The sequence below is a fragment of the Neoarius graeffei genome, chromosome 13 (genome assembly GCF_027579695.1).
Source record: "Neoarius graeffei isolate fNeoGra1 chromosome 13, fNeoGra1.pri, whole genome shotgun sequence".
Lineage (NCBI taxonomy): Eukaryota > Metazoa > Chordata > Actinopteri > Siluriformes > Ariidae > Neoarius > Neoarius graeffei.
The window spans coordinates 37,509,551-37,536,229 of record NC_083581.1 but is presented as its reverse complement, the minus strand read 5'-3'; the positions used below and the strand labels follow the sequence as shown (position 1 = coordinate 37,536,229).

The 26,679-nt window shown below is 42.2% G+C and overlaps 1 protein-coding gene across 2 annotated transcripts in view; it reads left to right on the top strand.

The window, feature by feature from the left end:
* Window positions 1-25,706, top strand: part of cc2d2a (coiled-coil and C2 domain containing 2A) — an 84,427-nt gene extending 58,721 nt beyond the window's left edge. Inside the window, exons 28-39 of one of the 2 annotated variants that reach the window (XM_060937662.1) lie at window positions 8,670-8,779; window positions 8,873-8,969; window positions 11,828-11,926; window positions 13,528-13,704; window positions 18,175-18,378; window positions 18,532-18,621; window positions 18,709-18,822; window positions 19,479-19,613; window positions 19,856-19,978; window positions 20,399-20,457; window positions 25,161-25,338; window positions 25,446-25,706. In XM_060937662.1, coding sequence (XP_060793645.1) covers window positions 8,670-8,779; window positions 8,873-8,969; window positions 11,828-11,926; window positions 13,528-13,704; window positions 18,175-18,378; window positions 18,532-18,621; window positions 18,709-18,822; window positions 19,479-19,613; window positions 19,856-19,978; window positions 20,399-20,457; window positions 25,161-25,338; window positions 25,446-25,634 — 1,575 coding nt within the window. In that variant the 3' untranslated portion in view covers window positions 25,635-25,706. The remainder of the gene's footprint in view (window positions 1-8,669; window positions 8,780-8,872; window positions 8,970-11,827; window positions 11,927-13,527; window positions 13,705-18,174; window positions 18,379-18,531; window positions 18,622-18,708; window positions 18,823-19,478; window positions 19,614-19,855; window positions 19,979-20,398; window positions 20,458-25,160; window positions 25,339-25,445) is intronic. The other variant, XM_060937663.1, reaches the window with a different exon arrangement.
* Window positions 25,707-26,679: the final 973 nt, after the last annotated feature.

The following is a 26,679-nucleotide window of genomic DNA, read 5'->3' as shown; positions in this document are numbered from 1 at the left end:
CCGTTACTGTCCGCACTCACTACACTTAGCACGTGGTCATGCTTGTGGCTTTTGCTTTTATTCATCTTTCTCTAAGTACAGTAGGGTTCCTCTTTTATAGCTGGGGTTTTGTTACTGTTATACTTTCATCATTCATTCATTCATTCATTCATTCATTCATCGGCGATCACTCGTAACGAGTATGATTGTCCTCCTAACGGTGGGTCTGGTCACTTGTGGGTCGTCAGGTGGCGGTTGAGGCCAATCCTCGATCCACAGTCTCTATTGCAGTGGGGTCATATGTAGATTGTTGTCCTGGAGGTGGTGGTTTGGGTTTGGGGAGCCGTTTTGGTGGTGGTTCTCTCCTTCCTCAGTTGCCTTTTAGTTTCTGCGGCACGGTAGAGGTCCTCTTCTAGGTGTGCTGTACCCTCATGGACCATCCTTCTTCACTCATTTCTTTTGAGGGCAGCCTCCTCCCAGTTACTGAGATTGAAGTGACACTTTCTGAGGTGTACTTTGATCATGTCTTTGTACCGCTTCTTCTGCACTCCTTGGGTACGCTTTCCTTCCTTTAGTTGGCCATACAGAATCTGTTTTGGAAGGCGGTAGTTGGGCATGCGTACTACATGACCTGTCCATCATAGCTGATGCCTAGCGATAGTTGAGGTGATGCTGGCGATGTTGACTGATTTTAGTCCGTCTATCTTCCCAGCTGATCCTGAGAATCTTGCGTAGGCATCGCTGGTGATACTGCTCCAGGGCTTTCAGATGTCTACTGTAGGTAGTCTAGCTATCAGCTCCATAGAGCAGGGTGGGAAGAATGACGGCTTGATAGACCAGGAGTTTGGTTTTGGGCAGGATTTCGCGGTTGTCAAAGACCCTGTCTCTCAGCCTAGCAAAAGCTGCACTGGCACACCCTATGCGGTGGTGGATTTCTGCATCAATGTCAGCTCTTGTGGATAGAAGACTGCCAAGATACATGAATTGGTCCACATTTTCCAGGGTGTTGTTGTCCACATGGATTGGTGGGGCCTTGGAGGGTGTGTCAGGGGCTGGTTGGTACAGTATCTGAGTTTTCCTGATGTTAATATCAAGTCCCAGGAGTTGGTAGGCTCTGGCAAAGGCGTCCATGATGCTCTGGAGGTCCGCTTCAGAAAGAGCCACTAGGGCGTTATCGTCAGCATATTGGAGCTCCATGATGGAGGATGTGAGCACCTTGCTTTTTGCCCTGAACCTGTTGATGTTGAAGAGCCCGCTGTCTGTCCTGTATATGAACTTGAGACCCTCAGGTAGGTTTTGGCTGGTGAGGTGGAGGATGGTGGCGATGAAGATGGAGAAGAGGGTTGGTGCAATGATGCAGCCCTGCTTGACAGCGGTGTGCACTTTGAAAGGGGCTGTTTCACAGCCACCATTTCCAACTACGGTTGCGGTCATGTCATCATGTAGTAGGCGCAAGATCTTCAGATACTTGTCTGGGCATCCGATCTTGGATAGAGCGCACCAGAGGGCAGGTCTGTTCACGGAATCAAAGGCCTTTGTAAGATCGATGAATGCCATGTACAGGGGTAGGTGTTGCTCTCGACATTTCTCCTGCAGCTGGCGAGCTGTGAAAATCATGTCAGAGGTTCCTCTGGCAGGGCGGAAGCCACACTGTGACTCTGGGAGGATCACTTCTGACAGTGTCAGTAGTCAGTTGGCCAAAATACGGGCCAGTACTATGCCTGTGGTGGATAGGAGGGAGATGCCCCTGTAGTTGCCACAGTCCACTTTATCTCCCTTCTTGAATATGGTGACAATCAGGGCGTCCCTGAGTTTGGCAGGGATTTTCTCCTCCTCCCAGATCTTAGAAAGGAGGCTGTGAATGTGACTGAGGAGTTTGGGCCCGCCTTGCTTGAGGATTTCTGCTGGAATCCCATCTGGTCCAGAGGCCTTGTTGTTACTCAATCTCCTGATGGCACCCAAGACCTCACTTTCAGTCGGAGGGTCATCCAAATGCTCCATGATGGGCTGCTGAGGAATTTGGTTGATGGTTTCTGAGTCAACTGTGGCGTTTCGGTTCAGGAGCTCCCAGAAGTGTTCTTCCCATCTGGAGCTGATCCCTTCCTTGTCCTTCAGCAGGGTTTGCCCATCTTTGGAGCGGAGGGGATTGAGACCTCGATAACTTGGGCCATACACAGCTTTGGTGGCATTGAAGAAGCCCCTGGTGTCACCCGAGTCAGCAAGCCTCTGGATCTCCAAGGCCTTCTCTGTTCACCACTGGTTCTTTAACTCTCGCACCCTGCGCTGGACAAGTGCCTTTGCCTTGGAGTGGGCCTGTCTTTTAGCCTTACAATTGATGTAATTCTGCCAAGAACAAAAGGCTTTCCTTTTGACATCGATTAGCTGTTCTATTTCGGTGTCATTGTCGTCAAACCAGTCTTGATGTTTCCTGGTCTTGTAGCCAAGGGTGTCCATGCAGGTCTCGAGTAAGATGGTCTTAAGGATCTTCCAGTGTTCTTCCACGTCCTCAGGATATTCTTCAGGGAGTCGTTCAAGTAGGGTCTTCTGAAGTTGTTGCACTCTTTCTGTATCCCCCAAGCTGTCGATGTTGAATTTAGGACGTGTTTGCTTCCTTTGGGTCCTCCTTTTCTGATGTAGCTGGATGTTCATTGTGGAGCGGATTAGGCGATGGTCTGTCCAACAATCATCCGCACAGGTCATGGCCCTGGCGATGTTAACATCCTTGCGATCTCTAGCCCTGACAATCACATAGTCAATGAGATGCCAGCACTTTGATCGAGGGTGCATCCAGGAGGTTTTGAACCTGTTTCTCTGGTGGAAAAGGGTGTTTGTTATGACCAGCTCATGTTCAGCACACTTTGACAGTAGGAGGGTTCCATTGGAGTTGATATTTCCAACACCCTCTTTGCCTAGGGTGCCTTTCCAGAGCTTGTGATCCTTGCCAACCCTGGCATTGAAATCCCCGAGTAGGAGGATCTTGTCTTCCTTCAGGATGTTCGATAGGACCTGGTCAAGGGATGCATAGAAGGCCTCCTTGTCTTCGTCCTGTGAGTCCAAGGTTGGTGCGTAGGCACTCACAGCAGTGGCCATCTGGTTGTTTGAGAGCCTCAGGCGCAGTGTCATGAGACGTTCATTGATGCCTACTGGAGATTCAGAGAGTTGGGAGATGAGGCGGTTCTTGATGGCGAATCCCACTCTGTGGATTCTGGCTTCATCAGCTGGCTTTCCCTTCCAGAAGAAGGTGTATCCACCTTTCTCCTCCTTCAGTTGCCCCTCATCAGCCAGGTGGGTTTCAGACAGGGCAACAGTGTCGATGTTAAACCTTTTCAGCTCCCTAGCAATTATTGCAGATCTTCTTTCAGGGCGATCATTGGGGGCCCTGTCCATAAGAGTCCTCACATTCCAGGCTCCAATATTTATTGTTTTTTGTTTTCGACCGCTATAAGGTGAACCCACTGGGTGCGGTATCCCAGCCAGGTTTGAGAGGCAGGCTATTTTTAGGGCACCTTTTCTAGCCCCTTCCCCATTGTGGGGTGAGCAGAGCGGATCCTTAATAGGGCTGCTCAGACGTGAGTGCTGCTACCGAGATGCTCTCTCTGCCTCAGTCCGAGAGCAAAACGACTGAATCAGACACCCACCGCCTATGTGCCAGTGCATGACTAGGAGCTCCCAGACTTCACTGTCCTGCTCCCGTTACCATTTCCTGATCGCCATAGGACTTGAAGAGGGGTTGGGTGTTGGGGGGGGGGGGGGGGGGTCAGGAGAACGCCTGTGCGTGGAATCGTTTAGAGTGGGGAGATTGGTGCACTGGCAGCCACCACACTGTTCTTGGCAGAGAGAGAGCCAGACTCCAATGGCATGAAGATCAAGACAATCGGTGGCCTCTCTTTGCTGCAGCCTTCTTCCACCTTTGTGACCGTTGTGGTGCACTTCTGCCACCTTCCTCCGCCCACTCTGCAATATCGGATAATCGCAATATCGCAATAAAATAGCGATAGTGTAATGCATTTACATAAACGATTCCCACAATATGTTACTGTCTTCTGAATGAACTATTTAACAATTATTCGCCAAAGGCAAATTGAATATCGGTGAGTAATAACAGAGACAAAGTCAAGGTTATCATTCATCAATATTCACTGAGCCTGAAGCTTAAATCATATTAAAAATCATATTTTAAAGAATAATTTATTTCAAACTTCAAAAGCGGCATGCAAATGTAATAAAGGCGCAGCACTGAGTTATGTCGCTCATCTATGCCGACTCACATAAAATACTTTGAAATCGATAAAATAAATCACAATCCCATCTTACCTTTGAATAGTTTTAGACCAAACTTCATAGCATCTTTAGTGCTTTTAAGAACAGCATTTTCTTTCATAATCTGTAATTCTTCCTTACTTGCAGTGACAAAGCGATTGGCCAGCGTTTTGCCAAGTCGCTCGAGGTCATTATCGAGAAATAGTCCAAATTTCTCGCCCAATCAGCGCGTGATTTTCTATAATCACCTCCGTCTTCTTTCTTCTTCTTTTGGCTGCTCCCGATTAGGGGTCGCCACAACGGATCTTTCGTCTCCATTGCTCCCTGTCTTCCACATCCTTCTCTACCACACCTGCCACTTTCACGTCCTCTCTCACCACATCCATGTATCTCCTCTTTGGCCTTCCTTGTTTTCGTTTGCCTGGCAGCTCCATCCTCAACATTCTCCTTCCCACATGCTCTGCATCTCTTCTCAGGATGTGCCCATACCATCTCAGTCTCATCTCTCTTAGCTTAATTCCCAAGCTCTCCACATGTGCTGTCCCTCTGATGTGCTCGTTTCTTATCCTGTCCAACCTTGTCACTCCCATCGCAAACCTTAACATCCTCAACTCTGCCACCTCCAACTTTGCCTCCTGTCTCTTCGTTAAGGGTACGATCTCCAATCCATACATCACAGCTGGTCTCACTACTGTCTTATACATCTTACCTTTCACTTTTGCTGGGACTTTCCTATCACAAATGATTCCCGAAATCCTTCTCCAACTGCTCCACCCTGCCTGCACTCTCTTTCTCACCTCACTATCGCAGCCCCCATTTTCCTGCACAGTTGACCCCAGGTACTTGAATTCACCAACTTTCTTTACGTCTACTCCTTGCATCTTCACTACACTCTCATCCCCATTCTCATTGATGCACACATATTCTGTTTTGCTCCTGCTCACCTTCATTCCTCTTCGTTCCAATGCATACCTCCATCTCTGCAAACCCAACTCGACCTCCTTTCTACTTTCACCACATATCACAATATCATCCGCAAACATCATGTTCCATGGTGACTCTTGCCTCACTTTGTCCGTCAAGCTATCCATCACGATGGCAAACAAGAAAGGACTCAAAGCAGATCCTTGATGGAGTCCCACCTTCACCTTGAACCATTCAGTTGTTCCAACTGCACACCTCACTGCTGTTTCACTGTTCTCATACATGTCTTGCACCACTCTAATATACTTCTCATTCACTCCACTCTTTCTCATACAATACCATAACTCATCTCTCGGCACTCTATCGTATGCCTTCTCCAGGTCTACAAACACACAATGTAGCTTTCTCTGGCCTTCTCTGTACTTCTCCATTAACATTCTTAAAGCAAAAATTGCATCCGACGTGCTCTTCCTTGGCATAAACCCATACTGCTGTTCACAGATTGCTACCTCTCTTCTCAATCTCGCCTCCAATACCCTTTCCCATAGCTTCATGGTGTGGCTCATCAATTTTATTCCTCTGTAATTACTGCAGCTCTGTACATCTCCCTTATTCTTGTATATTGGGACTAGCACACTCTTTCTCCATTCATTTGGCATTTTCTCATTCTCTAGGATCTTATTAAACAATCTCGTTAGGAACTCCACAGCCGTCTCAACCAAACATCTCCAAGCCTCAATCGGGATACCATCTGGTCCGACTGCTTTCCCAGTCTTCATTCTTTTCACGGCTGCCCTCACCTCATCCTTACTAACCAACTCTGCTTCCTGATTTGCTGTCTCCAATGAATCTGACCTTTTCTCTCTTGGATTCTCCTCATTTAATAAATCCTCAAAGTACTCTTTCCACCTTCTTAATACACTCTCTTTGTCAGCACATTTACATTTACATCTTTCATCACTCTTACCTGCTGTACATCCCTCATTTCCGTTTCTCTGCCTAGCTAGTCTGTACAGGTCTTTCTCTCCTTCTTTGGTCTCCAGTCTTTCGTACAACTCCTGGTATGCATCTGCTTTTGCCTTCGCTACAGCTCTTTTTGCCTTCTGTCTCGTCTCTCTGTATAACCGCCTGCTTTCCTCGTCTCTCTGCTCGTCCCAATTTTTCTTTGCTAGCCTCTTCTCTTTTATAATTTCCTGCACTTCTTTGTTCCACCACCATGTCTCCTTGTCTTCCTTCCTCCTTCCCGATGACCACCCTAGCACCTTCCTTGCTGCCTCTCTTACTAGTACAGCAGTAGTATTACAATCTTCTGGCAGACTTCCATGACCACTCAATGCTCATCTCATTTCTTCCCTAAACTCCTTCTGATGTTCAGCCTCTTTGAGTTTCCACCACTTAATCTTCGGCTCCACTATTTCACGCTTCCTCTTTTTCACTTTCAAGCTCATCCTGCACACGACCACTTGATGTTGTCTAGCTACACTCTCCCCTGCCATCACTTTACAGTCTCCAATCTCCTTCAGGTTACCCCTTCTGCAGAGTATGTAGTCCACCTGTGTAGATCTTCCTCCACTCTTAAACATCACCCTGTGCTGCTCTTTCTTCTCGAAGTATGCATTGACTATTGCCAAATTCACCCTCTTTGAAAAATCAACCACCATTTGCCCTTGCACATTTCTCTTTCTTACACCATATCTGCCCATCATGTCCTCATCTCCTCTGTTTCCCTCACCAACATGTCCATTGAAATCTGCTCCTAAGCACGCGCTCCTCCCTTGGTATACTTTCTACCACTTCATCCTAGCCTAGTAAACTAGACCCACCTGCCTAGCGGCCAAAAATATTTTTGCCTACGAGTGGGTCTAGCCTCGGACCATATCAACAACACACCCCGGGCATCAAATCGTGCCCGCCAATCACAACGCAAGGTTTTTGTTTGGATTCTTTGGGCGGGCTTTTGCAGGAGTGATGGCAAGGCTGCGCGACGCTTGGCCCTTAGCTATCGCCAGTACAACAGGCCGAATGTCGGGACTGCTCCCTTATTTATCCTCCTCAGTTTACGGCCTTTTAATGTTAACTATCTGAAGCCTATGGGCGAAAGATGCAAGTTTACATTAACACAATTGCTTTGTGATATTGAATGTATTGTCCGGGTGATTTGGAAATAGCACTTAGAAGCTAGTTTAGCTGCTTTCTGTCGCTCTGACTACGTCACAGTCACTGTTGCGCTGATTGGTCAGAGCGTTGGCCTATACGCACAGAGACAGTTTGAAAGACAACGGGTTGTTCCTACCCACACCCTTTGGAAATGTCTACGACCAAGACCAGACTAAATATTCACATTTAGTCTGGCTTGCCAGGCTAACTTCATCCATCTTTTCCCAGAAAGACTCTTTCTCTTCATTCTCACATCCAACCTGTGGGGCATACGCACACACAACAATGATTACCACTCCTTGAATCTCCAACTTCATGCCTATCACTCTATCTGACACCCTCTTCACATCAGTCACACTGTTGACCAACTCTCCCCTCAAAACAATACCAACACCATTTCTCTTTCCATCGAGTCCATAATAAAACAACTTGCATCCATCTCCAACATTCTTGGCCTTGCTTCCCTTCCACCTCGTCTCCTGCACACACAAAATATCAAACTTCCTTCTTTCCATCATAGCTGCTAACTCTCTCGTTCTGCCAGTCAATGTTCCCACATTCAGTGTTCCTACCCTCAATTCTAAGCTCCTTCTCTTCCATCTTTCACACTCTCTCCTAACACGCCTCCCCCCTCTCTTTCTCCTTCTCCGTTTTGGCGCAACAGTAGCACACTTTCCACCGGCACCCTGTTGACCAACAGTACCAGAGGCGGTCGTTGTTAACCCGGGCCCCGACCGATCCAGTATGGTATTTCTCTTTTCATTCCGCATGTTAGATTTGGCACAGTTTTATGCCGGATGCCCTTCCTGACGCAACCCTCTCCAATTTATCCAGGCTTGGGACTGGCACCAAGAGTACGCTTATGCACCCCCAGTGGCTGGATTTCTATAATCGCCTCCGTATTTATACTAAAATATGATATGAAGGTGTTTGTAGTTTATTAAAGATATAACCTTTATTTGAAAGTCTTACCAGCATTAGTTATAAATACAGCATTACCAGCATTAGTTATAAATACATATATTTATATGTAGTCATAAATGTAACAACTGTTTGCATCCACCAGTACTGAACAATCTCTGTGATTAATGTTCTGTCCACAAGCAATGGGCATCTTGGTAATGTACAGAAATAGTTACTGACTGGTCAACGAACTTTGATCTTGAAAATTGAAAACTTTTGTAGAGTCCTGGGTACAATCCGTACAAATTATTGCTCAACTGTGGAGGTACGAGTGGATTTGGAAAAGAAAAAAAAACCCTAGTAATTTTGTAATTAACTTTGTGGTCACTGAGAGGTGTGTGTGTGTGTGTGTGTGTGTGTGTGTGTGTGTGTGTGTGTCTGTTAAGCCCCAGATCCGGCCCTATGTTGAGGTCTCTTTTCAACGTACGGTATTGCAGACCTCTACAGCCGAGGGTCCGAACCCCTGCTGGAATGAAGAACTGGTGCTACCATTCAGGTGAACTCATAATCTTTCAATAATATACCACAGCTGTGGAAAGCACTTACAGTTTCAGTTCATAAACGCTTACTGTCCACTGTGTTCCGTCAGTGCTCCAAACGGAGATTACAGCACGCCCAGCCTGCAGGCTGTCCGTGACGAGGTCTTCATCAGCATCTTTGACGAGGTCCTGTATGACGTTGTCGAGGTCAGAGATACATGGCACTGCACGACTATTACGCAACTTCCAGTTAAAAAGTCCATATCTGTAGCTAACATGACTGAATGGTGAAAGCAATTAACTCTTAAAGCTAGACTGCCCTTCAGATTTTTCAGGTTCTGGTCATAAAAAGAATTTTCCCTGATGCCCAGTTATTTTTTTTTTGTGGACCGAAAGCTACTGAATTCGAATCACAGACTTCCAATTTTATAAGTTAAAAAAAAAAAAAAAGAACAATTAATGAAATTAGGGCCACGTGGCTCTGAATTCTCTGCTATTTTTTCCTGCTTCACCATGACGCAATACAAGATACTATGTCATGCATCACGTGGTGGGCTTTCCCCATTCACGCAAGGCATTGTGGGATACAAATTTGAAACAGGAGCGAAAAATGGAGGATGTGAGTGTGTGAATGAAACGTGAAGGACCCACTACAGTGACGGAAAGCCAGAAAAAAAGGCGTTATGTTGCGAAGGAAAGGAAACGCAGGACCAAACTAATAAATATCAGCGGTCAGCGAGCACCTCGGTGTGATCAGCTGTTCGTTTAGCGACAGAATGATGTAACTGTCAATGCATGGTCAAGGTAAACCTGTAGATGGCAGCAGTGCAACACTGGATGCCAGCTGCCGTAAAACCCAAAAGAAGAAGAAGAAGCAGGTAAACCTGTGCATGCGCACATGAACGTCCTCTGTCTGCTTGTCTGCGCGAAGTGAGCGATTTCATGCATGTTATTTGCTTTAATCCCCTCAAATTAAATAACTTCCCAGTCGCGGAATGGCCTGAGTTTTTTTTAGATATTGCAGAAATAAACATATAACACAATGACCAAATTTCAGAGGGAACTAAATTTCACAGATTTTATGAAATCAAAAGGCCGTCTACTTTTAATCTTTCATCATTAATTATTACTTTCTGACTATAAACAAGGCATGGGTATGTTTTGTTTCATAGTGCTGCTTCAGGTTACTATATTTGACGAGTGGCACAGACTCTGAACAGATGAGATACATGTTTGAATTTGACTCAGTCGGAATAAACGCGCACTACTCTGTCCATTCATCTTTAAACATTCAGCTTTTTTTAAACAAGTAAAGTCATCAGACATGAGGAGGTAAATAAAATTAAAAATCAGTGAACGTCTGTGTAAATATTCTCTTTTTTTGAGGTACAGTGGTGCTTGAAAGTTTGTGAACGCTTTAGAATTTTCTATATTTGTGCATAAATATGACCTCAAACATCATCAGATTTTCACACAAGTCCTAAAAGTAGATAAAGAGAACCCAGTTAAACAAATGAAACAAAAATATTATATTTGGTCATTTATTTATTGAGGAAAATGATCCAATATTACATATCTGTGAGTGGCAAAAGTATGTGAACCTTTGCTTTCAGTATCTGGTAACTGTTGATCAGTCCTGCACACCGGCTTGGAGGAATTTTAGCCCATTCCTCCGTACAGAACACATTCAACTCTGGGATGTTGGTGGGTTTCCTCACATGAACTGCTCGCTTCAGGTCCTTCCACAACACTTCCATTGGATTAAGGTCAGGACTTTGACTTGGCCATTCCAAAACATTAACTTTATTCTTCTTTAACCATTCTTTGGTAGAACGACTTGTGTGCTTAGGGTCGTTGTCTTGCTGCATGACCCACCTTCTCTTGAGATTCAGTTCATGGAAAGATGTCCTGACATTTTCCTTTAGAATTCGCTGGTATAATTCAGAATTCATTGTTCCATCAATGATGGCAAGCCGTCCTGGCCCAGATGCAGCAAAACAGGCCCAAACCATGATACTACCACCACCATGTTTCACAGATGGGATAAGGTTCTTATGCTGGAATGCAGTGTTTTCCTTTCTCCAAACATAACGCTTCTCATTTAAACCAAAAAGTTCTATTTTGGTCTCATCCGTCCACAAAACATTTTTCCAATAGCCTTCTGGCTTGTCCACATGATCTTTAGCAAACTGCAGACGAGCAGCAATGTTCTTTTTGGAGAGCAGTGGCTTTCTCCTTGCAACCCTGCCATGCACACCATTGTTGTTCATTGTTCTCCTGATGGTGGACTCATGAACATTAATATTAGCCAATGTGAGAGAGGCCTTCAGTTGCTTAGAAGTTACCCTGGGGTCCTTTGTGACCTCACCGACTATTACACGCCTTGCTCTTGGAGTGATCTTTGTTGGTCGACCACTCCTGGGGAGGGTAACAATGGTCTTGAATTTCCTCCATTTGTACACAATCTGTCTGACTGTGAATTGGTGGAGTCCAAACTCTTTAGAGATGGTTTTGTAACCTTTTCCAGCCTGATGAGCATCAACAACACTTTTTCTGAGGTCCTCAGAAATCTCCTTTGTTCGTGCCATGATACACTTCCACAAACGTGTTGTGACGATCAGACTTTAATAGATCCCTGTTCTTTAAATAAAACAGGGTGCCCACTCACACCTGATTGTCATCACATTGATTGAAAACACCGACTCTAATTTCACCTTCAAATTAACTGCTAACCCTAGAGGTTCACATACTTTTGCCACTCACAGATATGGAATATTGGATCATTTTCCTCAATAAATAAATGACCAAGTATAATATTTTTGTCTCATTTGTTTAACCGGGTTCTCTTTATCTACTTTTAGGACTTGTGTGAAAATCTGATGATGTTTTAGGTCATATTTATGCAGAAATATAGAAAATTCTAAAGCGTTCACAAAGTTTCAAGCACCACTGTATATTTGACCGATGTATTGGTGCATCCCTAATTTTCATGTTTAACTACAGCTCCTTTTTTAAGACTTTATTTTCACTTCTGCTTAGGAAGTGTGTGTTGCCATTTCTTTCAGGAACAGCGAGAAAGAGGAAGCAGTGTTCACACACGCATTGAGCGGCATTGGCTGGGTACCATCAAAATTCCATTCAGCACAATCTACGCGCAGTCACGAGTATGTTATGGCAAATCACGTGATCTAAAATCTGAAGAGCACTGAGCTGACTCAGTCTTGCTGGAGGAGTCATGGGATTGATTTAGAATGGTGTCCTTCTGTATCACACAGTTTGATCTTTCTATAATTCAGCAGGTTTTTATATTTAGTCAAACAATCCTCATTTTCTTTATTCGTGTTGTTCTTTTTAGTTCTCCTCGAATGCTGTAGCAGACGAAGAATTTCACATTTCTATTTATTTTTCTCACTTTGCTGTCAAGTTTGATCAAGAATATTCTTCGGCTGAGGCCACAACAAATGGTCTCTGAAGGAGTAATGTGTGAAAAAAAAAAAAATCGAGTGTAAAGTGACTCCTATTACCAAAAAGCACCTGATTTTAGGGCATTTAAATGTTCTGACTGCAAAGTTGAATTCTAGGTAAAATATTCTCTTTCTATTGCTGGTGGTCTTTCAAGATGTTTCACTGCTGCACACACCGTGTATCCTGTGGGTAAATGTTTTGCTGAGATAAAAAGCGTCCCGCATTTTACAATTCCGGAGATTGTTGAAGCAAGTGAACAACAATATCACGTGACCACCGTGGGGCGTGTTTGACCTACTTTTAAGCAAAACATGTTTCCGTGGGCAAACTTGGCGGACTCAGCTCTCCCTCCAGCAGAAAGGGAAAGGGAAATATGAAAACGAATCAGCTAGAAAACGCGCCAGAAAAGTGATGGAAACCAAAAGGTTGTTCGCAAGAATTTTGGTGAAGGGAAAGATCGACCGCCGGAATCGACTGAAGGATGAAAAGGGCGTGAAATCTAATGAAGAATTTGCAGCATTGTCTTGGATTGGTCAGTCTGAGTATGGAGTTATACACCTAATGTTTAGATCTTACAGAGAAAGAAACAATAACATAAAAGCAGTAACTAAGAAAAGATATATTCTTTTGTTTCACGGATCTATTCGCGAATATCAACCACAAATTGCACACCTGCGACTCAAAACTCTCCGAAGTCGATACAGAGTCACGATGTTTTCCGCGCATTGCCATCTTGGTGTGACGCAGTTCCATAATTATGCTAATTAGTTCAAACTCCTCGTGTTCGGCTGTTTCCGTCGGGCCGTACTGTTTACCTCAAGAGGTAGAAAAATGGTCCCAAAATGGAGAAAAGCGACCCTCAGGACATCAAAATGATCACATCTTGTCCGCATGAGATTGTTCTTGCGAGACATAGGAAAACGCCGTGCACAATAAAAAAATGTAAAAATTTCAGATGACTTTGCAGTCAGTAAAAGTACCTTTCAGATAAGTAAGAAAAAGTTTAGATTAAAACGATAAATTATTAGTAAAGGAAAATGGTATGCATTTAGATATTAAATATTTGGGAGCCATCTTAGAATATTACACAGTAAAAGCTTCAATAGTGTTATTTTTTATGTGACTGCTATCAAATAAAATAAAATGTTAAATCAGTGAAATAAAATTTGCCAACAAATCCAGTATGAACTCGTCCCACTCGAGTTAGAATTAGTGTTAGAGCCTGTGAAAAACTAACAATTCTACCTTTTAGGAATAATTTTAAAATCAGGATTTAACTTTGTTACTGTCTGATTGGTAGATTGACGGGACTTTTAAGGTTGCCACGCCCCCAGTGTTGCTAGGCTACAGTAAAGAGCGGAGCCTAGGCACCGAGGGCGGCTATGACACAGTTCGGAGTCTAAGCGAAGGCACCTTCCTCACCCTCTTCATCACCATCGAACCACAGCTGGTGCCTGGAGACACTGTCAGAGAAAAGGTAAAACTCTTACACTGTTCATTGTTCCTTCCTTTCATCTTCAGTTATCTTATTCTCACCTGTTTCTCCCTGTTATATTTGATTTCACTTTGATTGCCGTTTCTCCATTAACACAAGAAAGATTCATTTTCTCTCTCTGCATGTCCTTATTTTGCTGCTTTCTTTTGATAGATGAAGAAAGTAAAGGTAACTGATGCATCCTCAGTACAGCATGTGTGTGTGTGTGTGTGTTTCTGTCTCACACACCTCTGTTAGTTTGTCTGTGCAGTTTTAGCTTCATCTCTAGCTGTCTGGCTTCATCTCTTTAAATGCTCAAGATTAAAGAACACAAATCACAAGGCAAGGGTTTAGAATACTTACTTAAAGCAGCATCATATTTAAACTCCGCCATTTTGTATTTGAATTACAGTGGTGCTTGAAACTTTGTGAACCCTTTAGAATTTTCTATATTTCTGCATAAATATGACCTCAAACATCATCAGATTTTCACACAAGTCCTAAAAGTATATAAAGAGAACCCAGTTAAACAAAAGAGACAAAAATATTATGCTTGGTCATTTATTTATTGAGGAAAATGATCCAATATTACATATCTGTGAGTGGCAAAAGTATGTGAACCTCTAAGATTAGCAGTTAATTTGAAGGTGAAATTAGAGTCAGGTGTTTTCAATCAATGGGATGACAATCAGGTGTGAGTGGGCACCCTGTTTTATTTAAAGAACAGGGATCTATCAAAGTCTGATCTTCACAACACATGTTTGTGGAAGTGTATCATGGCACGAACAAAGGAGATTTCTGAGGACCTCAGAAAAAGCGTTATTGATGCTCATCAGGCTGGAAAAGGTTACAAAACCATCTCTAAAGAGTTTGGACTCCACCAATTCACAGTCAGACAGATTGTGTACAAATGGAGGAAATTCAAGACCATTGTTACCCTCTCCAGGAGTGGTCGACCAACAAAGATCACTCCAAGAGCAAGGCGTGTAATAGTCGGTGAGGTCACAAAGGACCCCAGGGTAACTTCTAAGCAACTGAAGGCCTCTCTCGCATTGACTAATGTTAATGTTCATGAGTCCACCATCAGGAGAACACTGAACAGCAACGGTGTGCATGGCAGGATTACAAGGAGAAAGCCACTGCTCTCCAAAAAGAACATTGCTGCTCGTCTGCAGTTTGCTAAAGATCATGTGGACAAGCCAGAAGGCTATTGGAAAAATGTTTTGTGGACGGATGAGACCAAAATAGAACTTTTTGGTTTAAATGAGAAGCGTTATGTTTGGAGAAAGGAAAACACTGCATTCCAGCAAAAGAACCTTATCCCATCTGTGAAACATGGTGGTGGTAGTATCATGGTTTGGGCCTGTTTTGCTGCATCTGGGCCAGAACAGTTTGCCATCATTGATGGAGCAATGAATTCTGAATTATACCAGTGAATTCTAAAGGAAAATGTCAGGACATCTGTCCATGAACTGAATCTCAAGAGAAGGTGGATCATGCAGCAAGACAACGACCCTAAGCACACAAGTCGTTCTACCAAAGAATGGTTAAAGAAGAATAAAGTTAATGTTTTGGAATGGCCAAGTCAAAGTCCTGACCTTAATCCAATGGAAATGTTGTGGAAGGATCTGAAGCGGGCAGTTCATGTGAGGAAACCCACCAACATCCCAGAGTTGAAGCTGTTCTGTATGGAGGAATGGGCTAAAATTCCTCCAAGCCGGTGTGCAGGACTGATCAACAGTTACCAGAAATGTTTAGTTGCAGTTATTGCTGCACAAGGGGGTCACACCATATACTGAAAGCAAAGGTTCACATACTTTTGCCACTCACAGATATGTAATATTGGATCATTTTCCTCAATAAATAAATGACCAAGTATAATATTTTTTGTTTCATTTGTTTAACTGGGTTCTCTTTATCTACTTTTAGGACTTGTGTGAAAATCTGATGATGTTTGAGGTCATATTTATGCAGAAATGTAGAAAATTCTAAAGCGTTCACAAAGTTTCAAGCACCACTGTAAAACCATCACACTTTATTTAAAGGAAATCTCCACAGGGTCTTCACAAAACATTTCTTAAATAAAGTGTTTATGTACAGGAAGGCTTATGTCAAAACCTGTCAGAGAACATCAATGTTTTTATAAAGTATACTGTGTTTTCTTGAGAGATGCATCTGTAATCTTGGAAATGATTATTACTGTGAAATCTTCTATGAAGTATCAGTCTGTAAGACGAGCTTTCAGGATTTTTGTGTTTATTGTGTCGATGTCTTTTAGGTGCATGGAATTGAATGCTAAATTGAACATAGCTAAAGTGCTGGTGGTTAATTAGTATTAGTTAGTATTCAAATCTATGACGAAGCACCATTCAAGCAATGCTACACGTATACATGAAGCCCATATGACTAATGAAGTATTCAATACCTTTTGCAACTGATGTTATTTTAAACAACTCAAATAATTTGTTTATTTGTCTTATCCTTTTTTTATTCATATGATATTTCCCGTTTTATGCCTCTTGGATTGAGTGATTTATCTTTGTTTATTATTGTGTGGTGTATCCATTATCCACATTCACTGGATATGAGCAATCATGTGTTCTGTTTGGCTACTCTACTACTAGGATGTCAGCTCATATACCATGAGTAGAGAAAAACAAAATGACGGCGCGTGTTGCTGAACCAACCGAGGACAAAATAAAAACTCTACTCAAAAACAAAATCCCCAAAAATAAAAAAGCAACAATATATGGAATAAAAGTATTTGATGGTAAGAATGTATCTTTTTTATGTTTCAAGAAATATTATAATAACATTTTTCACAAATTGCTACTGTCATTTCATCGGTTTGTTTACATTCCAAGCGGAAATGATTTTGTTGGACATTTTGTATAAAGTTTTTATTTATCGAATTTGAAAAAAATAAATAAAAATGCTCTGTTTCTCAAAACCCAGTGAATGTGGATCGAATAATGCAATTATTCCACTCAATCTCGTCGTACATGGCTTATAACCAACTCGGCACTACGCACATTGTTGGCAATCAGCTCATCTATGACTCGATTTCGTTGAATAACTGTTCATTATTTTGTATTCTTTGTTGAATGCCGATAGTATAATATGTTGTGAAAAAAAACCTAATAACTTCCAAGATACAGGAAAATTGATAATTGAGGTGTGTTTTTTTCCCCCCTCTTTTTGTATTCATTTAAAGATCTGGTTACATACAGTTGTGGTCAGAAGTTTAAATACAGTGACATGAATGTCATCTTGGATAGGAATTTCATGGCCATATTTGGTCTTTCAGTAATTTCTTTGTTTAGAAACGGCTCCAAGAGACATTCCGGAGTTGTGTACATCTGCGATCCTCTTTCTCAGATCTGCACTGAGCTCCTTGGACTTTTTCATTTTACTGTGTTGGTCAATCCAATGAGTGCTGTAAACAAACCCTTTTTATGAAGGCACAGAGAAGCTACCAGCTGTAATCAATCATGATCACTAACAGGAAGTTAAGAGACCTCGGCCTTGGCAAGATAAGAGACATTTTGGAAGTTTCAGCACCTTTGAATTAATAATCTAAATGCACGTATGTAAATTTTTGACCCTGTATTTATAATTTTGACCCTGTGTTGATTTCAGAAAACCCAAAGAAAATTACAACTTGTGCACCAAATTCTAGTTGTTTTTTTCAATAAAGATGTATGTTGTCCAATCATTCTGCCATAGAAAAAGAACAGTTCAAAGAAATTACTGAAAGCCCAAATATTGCCACGACATTCATATCCAAGATGACATTCATGTCACTGTATGTAAACTTCTGACCACAACTATAAAACCTCACAAGCCTATTTAACACAAACCTTTCATTGATTTCTTCAGCCTTGCTGTATATTGCTAGATAAAATATTTATTCAGTGTTTGTTCATGTGTTATAAAGGCCCTACATATGTACCCTTCAAATAACGTCACCTGACTTTAAGTGGTTTTTGAGCCATGTATATTAAAAAATGTTTACTGAAATGAGTATAAGATGTCAAATCCATAATTTTAGATTTCACTGCCGTATTAGACAGTCTGGATCAGAATGAATTTCGAAAGCAAGCCAAAATATAAAACTTCCGTAGCTCATAAGTCTCTGTCTATCAGGAAGAGAATGCTGTAAATGCACACTTGATTAAGAAGGTACAAATATAATGGACTAATGAGATGAGATAGACACCTTTTTAGACTCCTCCAGTAAGGTGTAGGAACAGAGATGATTGCAGTTCAGTTTATTGCTTATTATTCTCTGTGAAGCTGTTATTCCTGCTGCTTTCAGGTCGTCCTGCAAGTCCTTTCTAGTCTTCATATTCATAAGTACAAAGCCCATAATGTGTGTAAATTTGTAAGTGTATATGTGCACTGGAATAACAAAAACAAAAGTGTCTGAATGCTTATTTCCCCTCACTGTAAGTACTAACTGTCTTGGTGAAGTTTGATACGCAGGAAGTAGAGCGTTTGCTGTTGGCATGCGAGAGCTTCGAGAAGGACGCAGCGAAGAGGTTCCTGGATCGACCCTGTCTCACCACCGTGGTGGATATGAACGGCAAAACCGTCTTCATCACACGCTTCATCCGACCCCTCAGCCCTCCACAGGAGCTGCTGGATGCTTTTCCCAACAACCTACAAGAGGCCACAGTGAGCTCAGCTGACACTACACATCATAGCACATGTTCCACAGTGTGGAAACAAAAAAACAGAAGCCTGTTTAGTTGGGTGAGCTTTAACTAGGTGAGCTTTCCCAAAAATAAAGTCATTCTAGAGATCTTGTTGTGTCTTGTTTCTTTCTAGGAGCTGGTCGCTCGATACGTGTCTCTCATTCCTTTTCTACCGGACAGCGTGTCTTTCTCTGGCGTCTGTGATTTATGGAGCACCTGTGATGTAAGTGTACTTCCACAATTCCACAAAGTCTTCTCTTTTGTGGAGGTGTTTACTGTTCTCCTAGAATGCTTTACATCACGTTTCTAGCAATTCCTGATGCTGTTAGCGGGAGATGAGGAGGAACACGCTGTTCTGCTTTGCAATTACTTCCTGTCCATGGGCAAAAAGGCATGGCTCATCATAGGAACCGCCATCCCTGAGGTGAGAGGCTTCAGGTCATGTCAAGAATATTATTCTACTGAAGCATCCATTGAGTTACATCGTGGAAATATTTAACAGTTATTCCACACAATCGGGTCGTACATGAACTGATAGCTGCGTAGCACCGAGTCAGCTATAAGCCATGTACGACGAGATTGAATGGAATAACTGTTTTATTCAATCCACAGTTACTGGATATTGAGCAACGGAGCATTTTTATTTTTTGCAAATTCAATAAATAAAAACTTTATACAAAACGTCCGACAAAATCATTTCCGCTCGAAATGTAAACAAACCGGCGAAATGACAGGAGCAATTTGTAAAAAATGCTATCATAATAATTCTTGAAAAATAAAAAAGATTCGTTCTTACCATCAAATACTTTTATTCCATATTTTGTTGCTTTTTTGTATTTTTGGGGTGTTTTATTTTCGAGTAGAGTTTTTATTTCGTCCTCGGTTGGTTCAGCAACACGCGCCGCCATTTTGTTTTTCTCTATTCACGGTATATGAGCTGATATCCTAGTAGTAGAGTAGCCAATCGGAGCGCACGATTGCTCATATCCAGTGAATGTGGAGAGAATAATTATTGATGTTTTTTCCAGGATGAAGTATTACCACAGTTGTGAGTTAATGTCTGCCTGTTACCCATTGCAGGGCCCCACAGCATACGTTCTCACCCAAGAACACAACCGCTACGTGATCTGGAACCCCAGTACGGGTCAGTATTATGGACAATACGACACGTTCTGCCCTCTACAGACTGTCGGCTGCCTGGTCAACGCAGATAATGTGAGAGCGCATGCATGCGCGCACACACACACACATACACACAATTTCAGTCCATAACTGTTGTATTATTTTATTTCCTCAAACAGCCATTATACATGGTATTTCTTATCACTGTAATTAATACACCTTCCTCAAATGTAGATAAACCACAGCATGTTTGGTGTCCAGCGTTCCTTCTTTAGATGTTTTCACATCGGTGCTAATCATGCAGTGTTTATAGTTTGATCATTTTTCTCCTGCAGGTGTGGTTTAATATTCAGACATACGCTACTCCAATGAGGATGGGGTTTGATGTCACCAAACCGAAGTGCTGGAAGCCGTTCTTCTCCAGAGCGTTCCCTGACCCCGGCCTCTCCAGTGTACAGGTGAGTGGGTGGAGCCAAATCCAAAGCTCCACCAGACCACCATTCTAGCATCATTGCTTGAAACTTTTCTTTTTTTTTGTCCAAACTGGCAAAGTGCATTACATAGGCAAGTAATCAGTGACTCCTTCCTAAAATAAATAAACAAATAAACAGAAAATGGTACCATATCAGCAATTCCACAAATCTGAAAATGATGAGTCTGCTGTACAAGTCCATGTATGGTATAAGTTGTTGCTATAGAAACGATAAGGTGCATTTTTATAAACCTGTGATTTGATGAACAGCTGGAACTACTGCAAACTAATCAATATCCTTTGAGAGGAGAATTCAAGGTTTGGGGTTTAAAGTGTATATATGATCGTGTGTGTGTGTGTGTGTGTGTGTGTGTGTGTGTGTGTGTGTGTATGTGTGTGTGTGAAGCCTGAGGAGCTGGTGTATAGACGGACAGACAAGGCAGCTGCAGCAGAGTTACAGGACAGGTGTGTGTCCATAACACAGTCTCTCTCTCTCTCTCTCTCTCTCTCTCTCTCTGGAATTGTGTTCATCTCTTTAACATTAGTCTTTGTTTCCATTAGGGATGCTCCTAAAACAACATGGGATTTTTCCTAAAGTATTTTTTTTCAACATGTTGTAAATGCATATGATGTTGAAATACACTACCGTTCAAAAGTTTGTCACACTTTTATTTCCCACCATAAGTTGTAAAATGAATAGAAAATATAGTCAAGACATTTTTCTGGCCATTTTGAGCATTTAATCGACCCCACAAATGTGATGCTCCAGAAACTCAATCTGCTCAAAGGAAGGTCAGTTTTATAGCTTCTCTAAAGAGCTCAACTGTTTTCAGCTGTGCTAACATGATTGTACAAGGGTTTTCTAATCATCCATTAGCCTTCTGAGGCAATGAGCAAACACATTGTACCATTAGAACACTGGAGTGAGAGTTGCTGGAAATGGGCCTCTATACACCTATGGAGATATTGCACCAAAAACCAGACATTTGCAGCTAGAATAGTCATTTACCACATTAGCAATGTATAGAGTGGATTTCTGATTAGTTTAAAGTGATCTTCATTGAAAAGAACAGGGCTTTTCTTTCAAAAATAAGGACATTTCAAAGTGACCCCAAACTTTTGAACGGTAGTGTACATTTTTTTTTTTTACCTTTTTATCCAAAATCAAGAAACTTACGAGAGATCATTAGTTTCAGTCTTAAAGCTATGCATCAGTTTTGACACCAAAACAAACACAGCCCCAACTGTCAGTGTTGCTCCAAAGCCACACCCATAAAAAGCTGCTGCCTACACTAAAATACAATCTTTCTGAATGAACAGACAGGATGATTGACAGCCTCATTGTTCTGATTGGTTGGATATTGTGGGATCATTTGATTTTTGTCCTGATTATAGAGCCTGGGGCCGCACAGAAACTGGAGCAGACATTTTATTGAATATTTCAATATTTTATAATGAATTAAATTGATTTTGCTGTATGCTAAATATGTACAGTGTCTTGCAAAAGTATTCATCCCCCTTGGTGTTTGTCCTGTTTTGTCACATTACAAGCTGGAATTAAAATGGATTTTTGGAGGGTTAGCACCATTTGATTTACGGTACACAACATGCCTGCCATTTTAAAGGTGAAAAGGTTGTTTTATTGTGACAGAAACAATAAGGGCTCCTGATAGCAAAAAATATGTTAAATTGTTAATTTCAGCCATATTGAGTTGAATAAAATGACATATTTACTTCACACATCGCGCTACAAAATAGTAACAAACATCGTTTTGAATGGCCCGCCACGGAGATAAATCGATATCATAGTGAGCCAACCCACGGCCGAGGAAGACGGCGGATATGACGTCACATGCAGAACCACTGACAGACATTTTCTCAACTTCTCGTTGTTCACCAGTGCTTTCCAAGTGAATATTTTTGCGTCTGAGTCGTTTATTTTGGTGAATATGCCTGCTCATTGTGTGGCTGGATTTTGCTCAAACACCAGGGAAGCCGGGTATAGTCTGTATACCTTTCCCAAGGATCCCATCAGATGCGAAGAGTGGGCAAAACAAGTGCGTTGGACACGGGACATGTGGACTCCCAATGACGGGTGGGCCTCTGTTTGACAGACATGTGACACTTGTTTGATTAGTTGTTGATTGATTTTTTGGTGTAGATCTCCATCTTGTAATGAGATATTTACTAATAAATAATAGCAATAGGTGAATTTGTTCATGATTCAAAGTTCTGCCACAGTTCCGCTGCAATACCGTGTTGGCTGGACCTTATAGGCCTAACATGCAATTGAATTTCATCAGTTCATAGAAGTTTTTATTCTTATCAAATAAAAATGTGAGAAAACGGCCCAAATCTAAAAGACCATGAACTTTCAAGAGAGCATATTTAAAAGGAAATCAGTGCGGTAATATTGTCTGCATGCCCCCCCAGAGGACTAGATCTATTATTATTATATTACCATTCAGTGTTTTGGAGCCTCCTGATGTCAGCTGGGATCACGACGTCCTCTGCATTGGGCCCGTCGTCGTCTGTGTCCGAGTCGGAAATCTCGCCTTCTGCAGGCAAATCGTCCAGATACGGCTCAAAACGATAAGGCAAAATGCCACCCACTGCTTCGTCTTCATGTAATCCGACATGTCCAGTGTCAACCTCAAAAAGGGCCTCAGTTTCTGAAGACTGGTCAGAAAATCGCTCTGTTTCGTCGGCCATAGCTGCCTTGAAGGCCGAGCAGTCGTTCTGCATGTGACGTCACGGCAAATATGGCGGCCACTGACAGCAGCTTAGCGCTTGGCCAGATTGACACAACTTCGCACAAAGACAAATCTGCTGATTTTGTTCTGTTGGTGGTTAGTTCTATCATGAAAGTGATCAGTGGTGTTTGTAGTTTTATTACAGAAACCTATTTTAGAGCATAATTTTGCTGTCAGGAGCCCTTTAAGCTGAAAAAACAGAAATCTGGAGTGTGTATAGGTATTCACCCCCTTTCGTATGAAACCCTGGTCCTGGAGCTGGTCCAACCAATTCACTTCATAAGTCACATAATTAGTCGATTAAGATCCACCTATGTGCAATCAAAGTGTCACACGATCTGTCACATGATGTCTGTATAAATCACCCTGTTCTGAAAGGACTCTGACTCTGCAACACTACTCAGCAAGTAACATGAAAACCAAGGAGCCTCCAAACAGGTCAGAGACAAAGTTGTGGAGAAGTATAGATCAGGGTTGGGTTATAAAAAATATCCCAAATTTTGAATATCCCAGGGAGCACCATTAAATCCATTATAGCAAAATGGAAAGAACATGGCACCACTACAAACCTGACAAGAGAAGGCCGCCCACCAAAACTCACAGACCAGGCAAGGAGGGCATTAATCAGAGATGCAACAAAGACACCAAAGATGACACATGTTGTGTAAATCAAATGGTGCTAACCCTCCAAAAATCCATTTTAATTCCAGGTTGTAATGTGGCAAAACAGGACATACACCAAGGGGGATGAATACTTTTGCAAGACACTGTACCAAAGCTAAAGTAAAGCTTATCAATTGCTGAAAAAAAAGAGAGTGATCCTATATGAGATAATTATCAGATACAGTGCCTTCCATGATTATTGGTCCCACTTGTAAAGGTTAGTATAAAGGGTTAGAAAAAATCCACCTTTTGGTGAAGTCGCTTCATCTCACACTGAAAAAATGAGAAAAATCCAACCGTTAATTGAAACAAATTTAATCTTGGATAAACAAATCTCTCCTCAAGAAATAATTATTTTCAACAGAAATGCATGTAGGCGGCACGGTGGTGTAGTGGTTAGTGCTGTCGCCTCACAGCAAGAAGGTCTGGGTTCAAGCCCTGTGGCCGGCGAGGGCCTTTCTGTGTGGAGTTTGCATGTTGTCCGCGTGGGTTTCCTCCGGGTGCTCCGGTTTCCCCCACAGTCCAAAGACATGCAGGTTAGGTTAACTGGTGACTCTAAATTGACCGTAGGTGTGAATGGTTGTCTGTGTCTATGTGTCAGCCCTGTGATGACCTGGCGACTTGTCCAGGGTGTACCCCGCCTCTCGCCCGTAGCCAGCTGGGATAGGCTCCAGCTTGCCTGCGACCCTGTAGAACAGGATAAAGTGGCTACAGATGATGAGATGAGATGAGAAATACATGTACTGTTCTTATTACCTCCGCCAAGGAGGTTATGTTTTCAGTCACGTTGGTTTGTTTGTTTGTTGGTTTGTCTGTTAGCAACATTACAGAAAAAGTTATGAACAGATTGCTCTGAAATTTCTTCCAGAGGTGTGACTGGGCACAAGTAACAATCCATTAAATTTTGGCAGTGATCCGGATCACCTTCTGGATCCCAGATTTTTTTAAAGGATTCTTGGTGGAGGTCTGCGCTCTCCGAGTGCTTTTTCTAGCTACTAATCTTCACAAGGGGTGTCAGTAATTATGGAGAGCACTGTATCAGCCTAAACTCATGGTTCCGAGCTAAAATGTCTCATATTTTTGTGCAAGTACAAGAATAATTCTCGGGCATTGCATATTATTTTGGGTTTATGTCTATTTTTTAAAAAGAAATCTGCATTATTATTATTATTATCTCATCTCATTATCTCTAGCCGCTTTATCCTGTTCTACAGGGTTGCAGGCAAGCTGGAGCCTATCCCAGCTGACTACGGGTGAAAGGCGGGGTACACCCTGGACAAGTCGCCAGGTCATCACAGGGCTGACACATAGACACAGACAACCATTCACACTCACATTCACACCTACGGTCAATTTAGAGTCACCAGTTAACCTAACCTGCATGTCTTTGGACTGTGGGGGAAACCGGAGCACCCGGAGGAAACCCACGCGGACACGGGGAGAACATGCAAACTCCACACAGAAAGGCCCTCGCCGGCCACGGGGCTCGAACCCGGACCTTCTTGCTGTGAGGCGACAGCGCTAACCACTACACCATCGTGCCGCCCTATTATTATTATTATTATTATTATTATTATTATTAAAAAGCACAACAAAATTCTTTCCAGCTCAGTAAAGTTGTATTTTATTTTTACCGTTTATGGAAGATGAAAACATTGGATCTCACAGTGTATCGCTTTTACTTTAAGCCTTCAGGGTTTTTTTTTTTTTTTGAGAAAAATACTTTTGTTTCTCCAACATCATATTCTGTAGGATAGAAAAGGTGCTGAGGGAGAAGATCATGGAATGGCGCCCGAGACACCCGACTCGCTGGAACCGGTACTGCACATCCACATTACGTCATTTCCTGCCCAAGCTGGAACGGAGCGGAGGCCGTGAGGTCGCAGAGGAGCATCGACTTGAGCTGCAAAGCCTGCTGGGAGATTACAGAGTAAGTGTTTGGACAAGCAAGCCTTTCTTTTGACCATGGTAGGAAATGATTTAGCATTTGTATTCCTGTTTTATCCGTAATCACGTGATCCTTTTTGCTCATCTCAGATCTCCGGCTTTCCCCTGCACCTTCCGTTCTCTGAGATTCAGCCGATCGTCGAAGCCGTGCACAGCACAGGCGTCCATAGCGTGGAGGCTCCTAATGTGGAGTTTGCGCTGGCCGTGTACGTTCACCCTTACCCCAGTAATGTACTCTCCGTGTGGGTTTATATCGCCTCGCTAGTCCGCACACGCTAGCTTTCCCTGTGCTACCCAGAGTAATGCATGGCGATTATTTCAGAATTGAATAAATACGAGTATTGAACATTTTATTATGACATTTTTAAATTGTCATTGAACTCAGCAGTGTTGTAGTCTGCTTAAAGGTTCATTTTATATGTATATAACTGTATACAGGTTTTAATCAGTGTACTACAGAAGTCTATTTTGTGACAGAAGATTTAGTATTTGTACTTGAATCTCAAATATGTTTTCAATATCAGTGATGACTGCATGAAATTGCACTATCAAGCAATACAACCACAACTTTTTTTTCTTTTATTGTAATAATCCTTTCTTTTGTGATACAGAGCTACAGTTATCGACAGTTCATAATTATCGACACCTTTTTAGATTTACCAATAAAAAGCAATTTTACAAAGGTGAGTTTCAGTTACAACAGTTATTATTGGTTAATTAATCAACCGGAAGACCCCCTCGCCCTTTGATCTTGTTGTCTGATGATGCAGCTCGTTACCTGAGATGGATTTCTTTTTAGCACGTCCAGATATTTGAGGAAAACCCGGACGTTATCATCACAGGTAAGCATGGTGGAAAGATCATGGACATGTTTTTACTCATCAAATTCACCGATATTTCATGATCTCCTTGTCGAAACCTACACCAGTGGTTTTCAAAGTGGGGGCCGCAGCTCCCTGGGGGGGCGCTAGGGGGCCTCAGAAAGTTGGAGGGACGATAAAAAAAAAATTGCGAAAAAAAATATACTTTTTAAAAATAATTATTATTAAATATCAGGGATCCCAGACGTCCGCTATTTAGCGGAATTCCGCTATTTTCTAGCGAAAGTGTTTTGTTTTGTTTTTTATCTCTTGTATATCCATTAAAAATATGTTTAAGTAAAATGACCAGCAGAATACGTTCTGATTTGGTTTGCTTGTTTAGCGATGTTTTCGTCGGCTTTGTTTGTTCTCGTTGACATTCGGGAACACTCGGAAGTTAAATTGATGTAAATACCGCGAGACTGTACGCGATAGAACGAGAAAACAATATGGCTGCGCCCATT